Genomic DNA, 11,813 nt, shown 5'->3' on the forward strand with positions numbered 1-11,813 from the left:
GGTGGTTAAAAGGTTCAAACTTCCAGTTATAAGATAAATAAGTACTAAGGATGCAATATACATCATAAATTTAGGTAACACTGCTGTACCTTATAGGTGAAAATTGTTAAGAGAGTAAATCCTAAGAGTTTTCATGTCAAGAAAAAAATTTTTTAACTTCTTTAATGTTGTACCTACTGTGAGAATCATTTCATAGTGTATGAGAGTAGAATCATAATGCTGTACACATTAAACTTACACAATGCTGTATGTCAATTATATCTCATAAAACTGGAAGATAAAAGAGGATATTATGAAAAGTTGCACAACAAAAACTAGACAATCTAGAAGAAGTGGATAAATGCCTTGAAAAACTCTATTTACTTACACTGACTAAAAAAGAAACAGATTACTTCAACAGACCTATATCAAATTAAGAGACTGAATTACTAATCAAAGACCTGCCAAAAAGGAAAAATCAGGGTCAGATAACATCAATGGTAAATTCTACCAAATGTTTAAGGAATTGAATAATTAAGGTAATCCTTTTCAAATATTCCAAAAATGTGGAAAGGATGAAACAATAAATTATTCTATGAGGTCTGATACAAAAGCCAGATAGGGCTTCCCTGGTGGCGCAGTGGTTGAGAATCTGCCTGCCAATGCAGGGGACACGGGTTCGAGCCCTGGTCTGGGAAGATCCCACATGCCACGGAGCAACTAGGCCCATGAGCCACAACTACTGAGCCTGCGCGTCTGGAGCCTGTGCTCCGCAACAGGAGAGGCCGTGATAGTGAGAGGCCCGCGCACCGCGATGAAGGGTGGCCCCAGCTTGCTGCAACTAGAGAAAGCCCTCGCACAGAAACGAAGACCCAACACAGCCATAAATAAATAAATAAATAAATAAATAAAGGAGTTCCTTTAAAAAAAAATAAAAAAAATTTTAAAAAGCCAGATAAAGACATCACACAAGAATAAAATTACGGACCATGATCATTTCTAAACATAGATATTAAAATACTCAAGAAAATATTTGCAGATCAGATCCACTAGAATGTTGAAAAGAGTATTCACCATAGTAAAATAGTATTTATGCTATTTATGCAAAGTAAATAAATATTACATTGATTAATTTACCGAAAGTAAATCAATCAATGTAATACATGATTATAATGAAGGGGAAAAAAAAAACCCACTATCAAATGATCATTTCAACTTACACAGAAAAGGAAGTTGAGAAAATCCAACATTCTCTCCTGATAAAAACTCTCAAGAAACTAGGAATAGAGGGAAAAGCCCTCAATATGATACAGGGTATTTCTGAAAAACCCACAGCTAATATCATACTCAATGGTGGAAACTAAGATCAGGAACAATACAAGGATGTATTGTTTCACTGCTGTTATATAACCTTATACTAGAAGTTTTAGCAAGGGGATTATATGGGAAAAAGAAATGAAAGGCATCCAAATTGGAAAGAGAGAGGTAAAACAATGTGTATTTGCAGATGACATGATCCTATGCATAGAAAATCTCAAGAATTCACAAAAAGCTACTAGAACTAATTACCAAACTTAACAAAAGTGCAGAATACAAGATTAACACACAAAAATCAGTTTTGTTTATATAAACGTCAATGAACACTCTGAACATGAAATTTTTAAAATTCCATTTACAAGAACAACAAAACAAATACTTAAGAATGAACCTAATCAAGGAAGTAAAATATTTGCTGCTGAAAACCACAAAACATTATTGCTGCAAGAAATTAAAGAATACCTAAATACTTGGAAAGTCATCCCATGTTCATAGATAGGAACGCTTAACATGGTTAAGAAGTCAACACTATCCAAAGCAATCTACAGATTCATGCAATGCCTATCAAAACTCTAACAGCCTTTTTTATAGAAATGAGTAATCCAATCCTCAACCTCATATGGAACTATAAGAACTACAAGCAGACAAAAAAATCTTGAAAAACAACAAAGTTAAAGGAGTCACATTTTCAAACATTGAAATTAGAAATATGCTGTAATACCTACAGTAAATTAACACTGTTGTACTGGAAGAGGGGCAGGCATATAACCCAATGGAACAGAAGAAAAGGCAGAACTTAATCCTCACATATATGGTCAATTGATTTTCAACAAGAGTGCAAGACCATTCAATAGGGGAAAGGACAGTCTCTTCTCAACAAATAATGCTGATAGAATCTTGATATCCACATGCAAAAGACTGAAGTTGGATCCTTACCCTACACCATATGCAAAAATTAACTGAAAATGGATCAGAGACAAACTTTAGAAGTAAAGCTGTAACACTTTCCCAAGAAAATTCTCAGGGAAAACTTTATCACATTGGATTATGTCAGGATTTCATAGATATAACACCAAAGCACAAGCAAAAAATTAAAAAATAAATAAATACATTGGACTACATCAAATTGAACTACATCAAATGCAGAACTTTTGTGCATCAAAAGATACTATCAAGAAAGTAAAATACAATGTACAGATTGGGAGAAAATCTTTGCAAATCATATTGCTGACAAGGAATTAACATGCACAATACATAAAGAACTCCTACAACTCAACAACAGCAACAAAAACCCAATTGAAAAAGGGGAAAGTACTTGAATAGACATTTCTCCAAAGAAGATATACAAGTGGTCAAAAAGTATATGAAAAGATGCTCAACATCGTTAATCATTAGGGAAATGCAAATCAAAGAACAAAGAGATACCACTTCACATAGGACAGCTATTATTTAAAAAAAAAAAAAAAAGAAAATACAAGTGTTAATGGAGAAATGAGACCTCCTGCATTGCTAGTAGGAGAGCAAAATCATGCATCTTCTCTGGAAAACATTTTTGTGGTTCCTCAGAAAATTAAACACGGAGCTATCATATAACCCAATAATTCTAATCCTGGCTATATAGCCAAAAGAATTGAAATCAGGGGCTCAAACAAATACTTGCACACCAATGTTCACAGCAACATCATTCACAATAGTAAATGAGTGAATAAAGTAAATGAGTGAATAGTAAATGAATGAATAAAGTGAATAGTAAATGAGTGAATAGTAAATGAGTGAATAGTAAATGAGAGAATAAATGAGTGCACACCAATGTTCACAGAAACATTATTCACAATAGTAAATGAGTGAATAAAGAAAATGTGATATACACACAAAACAGAATATTATTCAGCCTTAAAAAGAAAGGAAATTCTGGCATGGTACAACATGCATGAACCTTGAAGACAATGCTAAGTGAAATAATGCTAAGTGGGAAAAGGGCAAATACTGTATGATTCCACTTATATCAGATGTCTAGAGCAGTCAAATTCAAAGAGACAGGAAGTAGAATGTACTTTACCAGGGGCTAGAGAGTGGAGGAAATAGGGAGTTATTGCTTAATGGTACAGAGTCTATGTTAGGGAAGATGAAAATATCTGGGGTATAGATAGTGCTTATGGTTACAAACATTATAGATGTATTTAATGCCACCAAATTCTATACTTACAATACTTTAAAATGATAGACATCATTATGTATATTTTACTATAATTAAAAAAGGCAATGCTTGATTCTATATTACTGTGTCTGTGTGTATATATATACATATATATGTATATATATATATATATATACATATATATATATATATATATATATATATATACACACACATACATATATATATAAAACAAAGGTCAAAGCATTAACAGTTTCTTAGTGAGGTAAATAACATCTCTCCCCTTTGCCTCTGAAAACTGTTTCAAAAATCCCCTTTACCAGAATGGTTTAGTAACACCACTATGTAATTGTTTGAGGTACAGGTTATCTTTTTTCTTCATCTCCTAAGTGAGAATTAACCTGATGATAGCCTATCAATTAGAATTATTGCAAGCATTTGTAAACATGGTTATAGCGTCAATGGTTTGAAAACATTCATTACTTAATCATTTCAGGCCTCAGTTTGCTTGTGTATTACCTGGAGGCACCAAACCAGGTTAATTCTAAGTCAGTTGCTTCCTTCTGATAGGATGTGATTCTAAAAATTTTCTAGAGTAAAGGCATTTATCTTAACAGGTCCTATGGAGATACACAGGAAAGAAACCAGAAACTTTAGGAGCCAATACCCGACTATATGAGTGGATTCCACAGAATGATCTTCTTGGTAAGACCAAAGAGAAGCAAAATTAAATGGAAGTGAATGAGGGATAATCTGAATGATTACTCAATAACAAATATATCCAACAAATTTCTATTCAAAATAAGGAACAAACAACAACAAAAAAAACCCTTGATGTCTTCACATTTCTTGTGGAGCTTGTTAAAGAAAAAATTATAAATGGCACTTGTTAAAGACTGTAAAGCACACATTATTCAAAACCATCATGATAAGTATAGTTACTACTGCAATGGACTTCTACAGTAAATCAGAGAGATTGGGCTCAACTCTGAGTGCAAAAAGGAAAAGTGGGAAATTGGTAGGCAAAGTTCAGAGTGGGGGGTGTCACTGGATGGAAGAGTACTAAGGAAACCTCAGGAGTAAGGGGGGACCCTGGCAAAACTGACTTAATCAGATTCTTGCTGAAGGCAGACATCACTTGGGGGATGGTGAAGTATGAGGCAACAGTTACATAGGGTGATCAGATATCAGGCTGGAAGATTCTAGCTAAACTGACTTAGTAGGATGCTTGCTAAAATTGGGCAATGCAGAGATAAACAAATAAACCCCCAAATCAGGGCCTAGTTGAGAAGAGAGTTCAGAGGAGTTTGACTAGACTTTGGTCAAGGATAGAATCTTTGTTAAGTTCTAACATAAATATGGAATTTATAATTCTCCCATTTATGATACAATCTCTCCCTCCTCAGAATCAGAGTCAAGGAGAGTACCTTTAGATCAGGCTTTCATTAACTTTTGTATACAATATTGCAGCATCCTCCTGACTTTCAGTATCCATTTTCTCCCACCTCTCTTCTCTTTTCCTCACTATAACTACTTGAAAAAACTCTGATAAACCATTTCACCAACTATAATGTTATAAATGGTTCCATATTACTCAAAATAAAGGGCAAATTCCCATTTTCCTAAACAGAAACCTCATGACCTTGCCCTCATCTATCTTTCTAGCCATTCTCACATTGAAACCCTGCACATATTACCCCCCTTTCCCATCCACAGAAGCATTTTTGTCTTAAATCCCTCAGTCCTGTTTACTAAAGTATTCTCACCCCAAAAACTTGTCCAAAGGCAAGTATTCTTCATCATTTAACTCTGTGCAAACCTTTCAGAGGCTTATGGGATCACTTAATTGCTGGAATCACTAGTTGCTGCTTAGCATGGAGTAATCAATTTCTGCTTTCTTTAGCGTTTATAGGAATTTACATATGGCCTCATGGCACAGAATTATATAGAAGATACTCCATAACTGAATTAATTATTTATACAAGTGTCATGATTTTCTGTTTCTGAAACTCTTACAACATAGAATAATGATATATATTTTTTCGTTTTAGGTCATCCCAAAACCAGAGCTTTTATTACTCACTGTGGAACCAATGGGATCTATGAAGCTATTTACCATGGGGTCCCTATGGTGGGAATTCCCCTGTTTGGTGATCAGCATGATAATATTGCTCGTGTAAAAGCCAAAGGGGCAGCTGTTGAAGTAGACTTGCAAAGAATGACAAGTTCCGATCTGCTTAACACTTTGAAAGCAGTTATTAACAACCCTTCGTGAGTATAGAATATATTCTTTTCTGAGAAGCATCAGTATTTTAAAAGGAGTAAATTGTTTTATTCTACTAAACTGATTACTTTTACATAACCACCAGGGCCTGGCTAACATTAAATATGATTGTCTTATACCTTTCAAATTTTATGAATGCATTTAGATTCACCTGGGCAATAGATTACTGGGCAACAAATTACAACCTCAAAGAAATACCAAATTTATTTAAATAAACTAAGCTATTACTAAATATTATTATTTTTATTAATAGTATTTATTGTTTATTTCCTAAAAATTGCAGATATTACCATTATAAAGAATTTAGGCAATATGACAAAAACATAAGGAAATAAAAATGAAAACCCACTTAACTCTCCTCACGTAGCTATAACCAATTACCAGTAGAAATATTACCTCAGCTATTTCCTTGTGCTAATTTATAAATAGAAAAGAAAAATAATCTTATAAAAATGGGATTGTGCTACTTTTTAATTAAAAATATTTCAAGAGAAATTCAATGAAGTAAAATTGAGAGCTCCAAATGGAGACATAGAAGACCCCAGCCTCCCTGTCCCCTGACAAAGATCAACAATTAGACACTATCCATGAACAAAAACATCTCTGGGAGAGCTCTAAAGTTCACTTAAGAAATTTTAGCAACAATGTGGAACAAAAAACTCTGAGAATAATCACAGAAGAACAGTGAAGACAGCTTATTTATGCCTGCATCATCCCATCCCCAGGCCAGCATTGCTCAGCACCAACAGAGAACTTCCCAGCTAGAAAGAGTTCCTCACCAGGAAAGGAAGAGTGAACTGAGTGACCAGCTTCTAAAGCCTTTTGGGGCACAGAAATAGAAAAACCAATTCTAAATTTGTATGAAGCCACAAAATATCTCAAATAGCCAAAGAAGTCCTGAGAAAGAAGAATGAAGCTGAAGGCATCCCATTTCCTACTTCAAACTATACTGCAAAGCTATAGTGAATTTAAAAGTATGGTATTAGCATAAAAATAGACACATAGACCAATGGGCAGGATTGAGAGCACTGAAACAAACCTTCGTATACAAAGTTGAATAATATTTGAAAAAAGAGCCAAGAATAATCAATAGGAAAATGGTTGTCTCTTCATTAAATGGTACTGGGGTAAACTGATAATCATATGCAGGAGAATGAAATTTGGACCGCTATGTTCCATCACTTAGAATCATTGACTAGAAATGGATTAAATACTAAAACATAACCTGAAACCATGAAACTCCCAGAAGAAAATAAAGGGGAAAAATTCCTTGACAAGGGTTTTGCCAACAATATTTTAGGTATGACACCAACAACACAAGGAACAAATGCAAAAATCAACAAGTGGGACTACATCAAACTTAAAAACTTCTGCACAGCAAAATAAATGATCCACAAAATGAAAGGCAACCTACAAAATGGAAGAAAATATTTGCAAAGTACATATCTGATAAGAGGTTAATATACAAAACATATAAAGAACTCTTATAAAGTAGAGTTACTGAATAGATATTTGTCCAAAGAAGACACACAAATGGCTAACACGTACATGAAAAGGGGTTTGATGTCACTAAGCATCAGGAAATGTAAATCCAAACCTTAGTAAGGTATCACCTCACACCTGTTAGAATGGCCACTATCAAAAGACTAGGTATATTGTCTTTTCGTCTTGTTTATTGTTTCCTTTGCTGTGCAAAAGCTTTTAAGTGTCATTTGTTTATTTTTGTTTTTATTTTCATTACTCTAGGAGGTGAGTCAAAAAAGATCTTGCTGCAGTTTATGTCAAAGAGTTCCTACATTTTCCTCTAAGAGTTTTATAGTGTCTGGTCTTACATTTAGGTCTTTAATCCATTTGAAGTTTATTTTTGTGTATGGTGTTAGGTAGTGTTCTAATTTCATTCTTTTACATGTAGCTGTCCAGTTTCCCCAGCACCACTTATTGAAGAGACTGTCTTTTCTCCATTGTATGTTCTTGCCTCCTTTGTCATAAATTAGGTGACCATATGTGCGTGGGTCTATCTCTGGGCTTTCTATCCTGTACCATTGATCTTTATTTCCGTTTTTGTGCCAGTACCATACTGTCTTGATTACTGTAGCCTTGTAGTATAGTTTGAAGTCTGGGAGCCTGATTCCTCCAGCTCCATTTTTCTTTCTGAAAATTGCTTTGGCTATTCGGGGTCTTTTGTGTTTCCATACAAATTGTAAAAATTTTTGTTCTAATTCTGTGAAGAATGCCATTAGTTTGATAAGGATTGCATTGAATCTGTAGATTGCTTTGGGTAGTATAGTCATTTTCACAATATTGATTCTTCCAATCCAAGAACATGGTATATTTCTCCATCTGTTTATGTCATGTTTGATTTCTTTCATCAGAGTTTTATAGTTTTCTGAGTACAAGTCTTTTGCCTCCTTAGGTAGGTTTATTCCTAGGTATTTTATTCTTTTTCTTGCAATGGTAAATGGGATTGTTTCCTTAATTTCTCTTTCTGATTTTTCGTTGTCAGAGTATAGGAATGCCAGAGGTTTCTGTGCATTAATTTTGTATCCTGCAGCCTTACCAAATTCATTGATTAGTTCTAGTAGTTTCCTGGTGGCATCTATAGGATTTTCTATATATAGTATCATGTCATCTGCAAACAGTGACAGTTTTACTTCTTCTTTTCCAATTTGTATTCCTCTTATGTCTTTTTCTTCTCTGATTTCTGTGGCTAGGACCTCCAAAACTACGCTGAATAAGAGTGGCGAGAGTGGACATCCTTGTCTTGTTGCTGATCTTACAGGAAATGCTTTCAGTTTTTCACCATTGAGTGTGACGTTTGCTGTGGGTTTGTCATATATGGCCTTTATTATGTTGAGTAGGTTCCCTCTATGCCTTTTTTCTGGAAAGTTTTTATCATAAATGGGTATTGAACAAAAGCTTTTTCTGCATCTATGGAGATGATCATATGGTTTTTATTCCTTAATTTGTTAATATGGTGTATCACATTGATTGATTTGCATATACTGAAGAATCCTTGCATCCCTGGGCTAAATCCCACTTGATCATGGTGTATGATCATAAATACAATGCTCAGAATGGGAGAAAATATTTGCAAACGAAGCAATGGACAAAGGATTAATCTCCAAAATATACAAACAGCTCATGGAGCTCAATATCAAAAAAAAAAAACCAATCCAATTAAAAAATGGACAGAAGACCTAAATAGACATTTCACCAAAGAAGACATACAGATGGTCAAGAGGCACATGAAAAGATGCTCAACATCACTAATTATTAAAGAAATGCAAATCAAAACTACAACGAGGTATCACTGGTCAGAATGGCCATTATCAAAAAATCTAGAAACAATAAATGCTTGAAAGGGTGTGGTGAAAAGGGAACCCTCTTGCACTGTTGGTGGGAATGTAAATTGATACAACCATTATGGAGAACAGTATGGAGGTGCCTTAAAAAACTAAAAATAGAACTACTATATGACCCAGCAATCCCACTCCTGGGCATATACCCTGAGAAAACCATAATTCAAAAAGAGACATGTGGGCTTCCCTGGTGGCGCAGTGGTTGAGAATCTGCCTGCTAATGCAGGGGACACGGGTTCGAGCCCTGGTCTGGGAAGATCCCACATGCCACGGAGCAACTGGGCCCGTGAGCCACAATTACTGAGCCTGCGCGTCTGGAGCCTGTGCTCCGCAACATGAGAAGCCACGATAGTGAGAGGCCCGTGCAGGCCCGCGCACCACGATGAAGAGTGGCCCCCACTTGCTGCAACTAGAGAAAGCCCTAGCACAGAAATGAAGACCCGACATAGCAATCAATCAATCAATCAATAAATCTTTAAAGAAAAAAAAGAAAAAGAGACATGTACCACAATGTTCATTGCAGCACTATTTACAATAGCCAGGACATGGAAGCAACCTACATGCCCACTGACAGATGAATGGATAAAGAAGATGTGGCACATATACACAATGGACTATTAGCCATAAAAAGAAACAAAATTGAGTTATTTGTAGTGAGGTGGATGGGCCTAGAGTCTTTCATACAGAGTGAAATGTCAGAAAGAGAAAAACAAATACCGTATGCTAACGCATATATATGGAATTTAAAAAAAAATGGTACTGATGAATCTAGTGGCAGGGCAGGAATAAAGATGTAGACATAGAGAATGAACTTGAGGACACGGCGGGGGAGGGGGAAGCTGGGGTGAAGTTAGAGTAGCAGCGACATATATACACTACGAAATGTAAAATAGCTAGTAGGAAGCAGCAGCATAGCACAGGGAGATCAGCTTGGTGCTTTGCGATGACCTAGAAGGGTGGGATAGGGAGGGTGGGAGGGAGGCTCAAGAGGGAGGGGATATGGGGATATATGTATGCATATGGCTGATTCACTTTGTTGTACAACAGAAACTAACACAGTATTGTGAAGCAATTATACTCCAATAAAGATCTATTTAAAAAAGAAAGACAAGTTATAACAAGTGTTGGTGAGGATATGAAGGAAGGGGAACTCTAGTGCACTCTTGGTGGGAATGCAAATGGTGCAGTGACTATAAAAAAGAAGTATGGAGGTTCCTCAAAAGATTAAAAATAGAACTACTACACTATCCAGTAATCCTACTTCTGGTTATGTATCTAAAGGGAATAAAAACAGAATACGGAAGAGATATCTTCACTCCCATGTTCATTGCAGCATTGTTGACAATAGCCAAGATATGAAAACAACCTAAGTTTCTGTCAGTGGATGAAAGGATAAAGAATATGTAGTATACGTATGTAAAGAAATATTATTCAGCAAAGCGAAAATAGGAAATCTTTCCATTTGTGACAATATGGTAAGTGAAATAAGTCAGAGAAGGAAAAATACTGTATGATAGCACTTATATTTGTATATAAAAAGTGAAACGCACAGAAATAGATACTAGAGTGGTGGTTACCAGGAGCTAGGAGTTGGAGGAATGAAGAGATGTTATACAAAATTACAAACTTTCAGTAAATTGAAACTTACTTCAGTTAATAAATTTTGGGGAACTTTGTACAACATGAAGATTAGCTGTGATCATAAATAAATAAATAAATTCCTAATGATGAATGATTATATTTATTATGTTATTCTTTCTCATAAAAATCAAATAAATATATTCTGTGAGGAAAAAACATTAAAATTAAAACTATTGCCAGGCTTTGGATAAACATTTCTTTAATATCAGATAAATTCTTACTAAAAATTTCATATAAATCTATGAACAAATTTTGACATTAGAGATTAGAATAATTGTTTTGTAAATGTTTCCAATTTTGGTCAGTATAGAATGACTTTTACTTGAAGTCAATTCTCAACTTCCAGCCCATGTCTCTTAAACATCACATGTTAATTTCTGTTAACTGTATTATCATTACAACATTATCAAAGCTTACAACATACACATCTTGTCCATGACCACATTTCCAACATTGTTTAGCACTAGTTTGGTGTTTATATGGACTTGATGTAATTTGCGTTTTATTACAGTATTTCTATTCCTGAACAATTTTGTTTTTATTATTTTTTTATCTGACAAATATTTTGTTTCTGTGTCTTGGAGCTTTTGTTGTTGTTGTTTCCTTGTTTTCCTGAGATATATCCAGAGGTATTTACTCCTTAAATTCTTGTGTATTAAGAAAGGCCTGTTGTAGTGTGTTGTTTGGTTTTTTTTTTAGCCAAAGAGCAACAGGACTTTGTATAATTTTTTTTTTTTTTTGGCCACAGTTATCTTCCTCAGAACTTTCTACATGCTGTTCCACTATTTTCTATAATTTAATGTTCTGTATTCTCCATCAATGGCGACTGCACTTCAATTTGGGAGAATACCCTCCCTTCTTCATCTCCTTCACAAACCCAAGGAAATCCTTTCTCTAAGTCAGCCGTTCAAAAACTTAAACCAAAACCAGGGACTGGTCTTCTGTTCCTTGACTAAAATTAGAAGGGTTAGTGTTCTAGTTATTGCCATTTTTCCCTCTCACCACTGCACTTGCATCCCTCTGGTTGCCTGAAGCAAAGTTTCCAGCATCTACTCAATCTCAGGCCCTTCTTCTC

General features: G+C 34.9%; 1 protein-coding gene across 1 annotated transcript in view; it reads left to right on the top strand.

Moving 5' to 3' along the window:
* Positions 1-11,813, top strand: part of LOC137764134 (UDP-glucuronosyltransferase 2C1-like) — a 31,013-nt gene that overhangs the window by 18,133 nt on the left and 1,067 nt on the right. The window contains exons 4-5 of the mRNA XM_068542857.1: positions 4,072-4,159; positions 5,506-5,725. Coding sequence (XP_068398958.1) covers positions 4,072-4,159; positions 5,506-5,725 — 308 coding nt within the window. The remainder of the gene's footprint in view (positions 1-4,071; positions 4,160-5,505; positions 5,726-11,813) is intronic.

This window comes from Eschrichtius robustus, chromosome 4 (assembly GCF_028021215.1).
Source record: "Eschrichtius robustus isolate mEscRob2 chromosome 4, mEscRob2.pri, whole genome shotgun sequence".
Lineage (NCBI taxonomy): Eukaryota > Metazoa > Chordata > Mammalia > Artiodactyla > Eschrichtiidae > Eschrichtius > Eschrichtius robustus.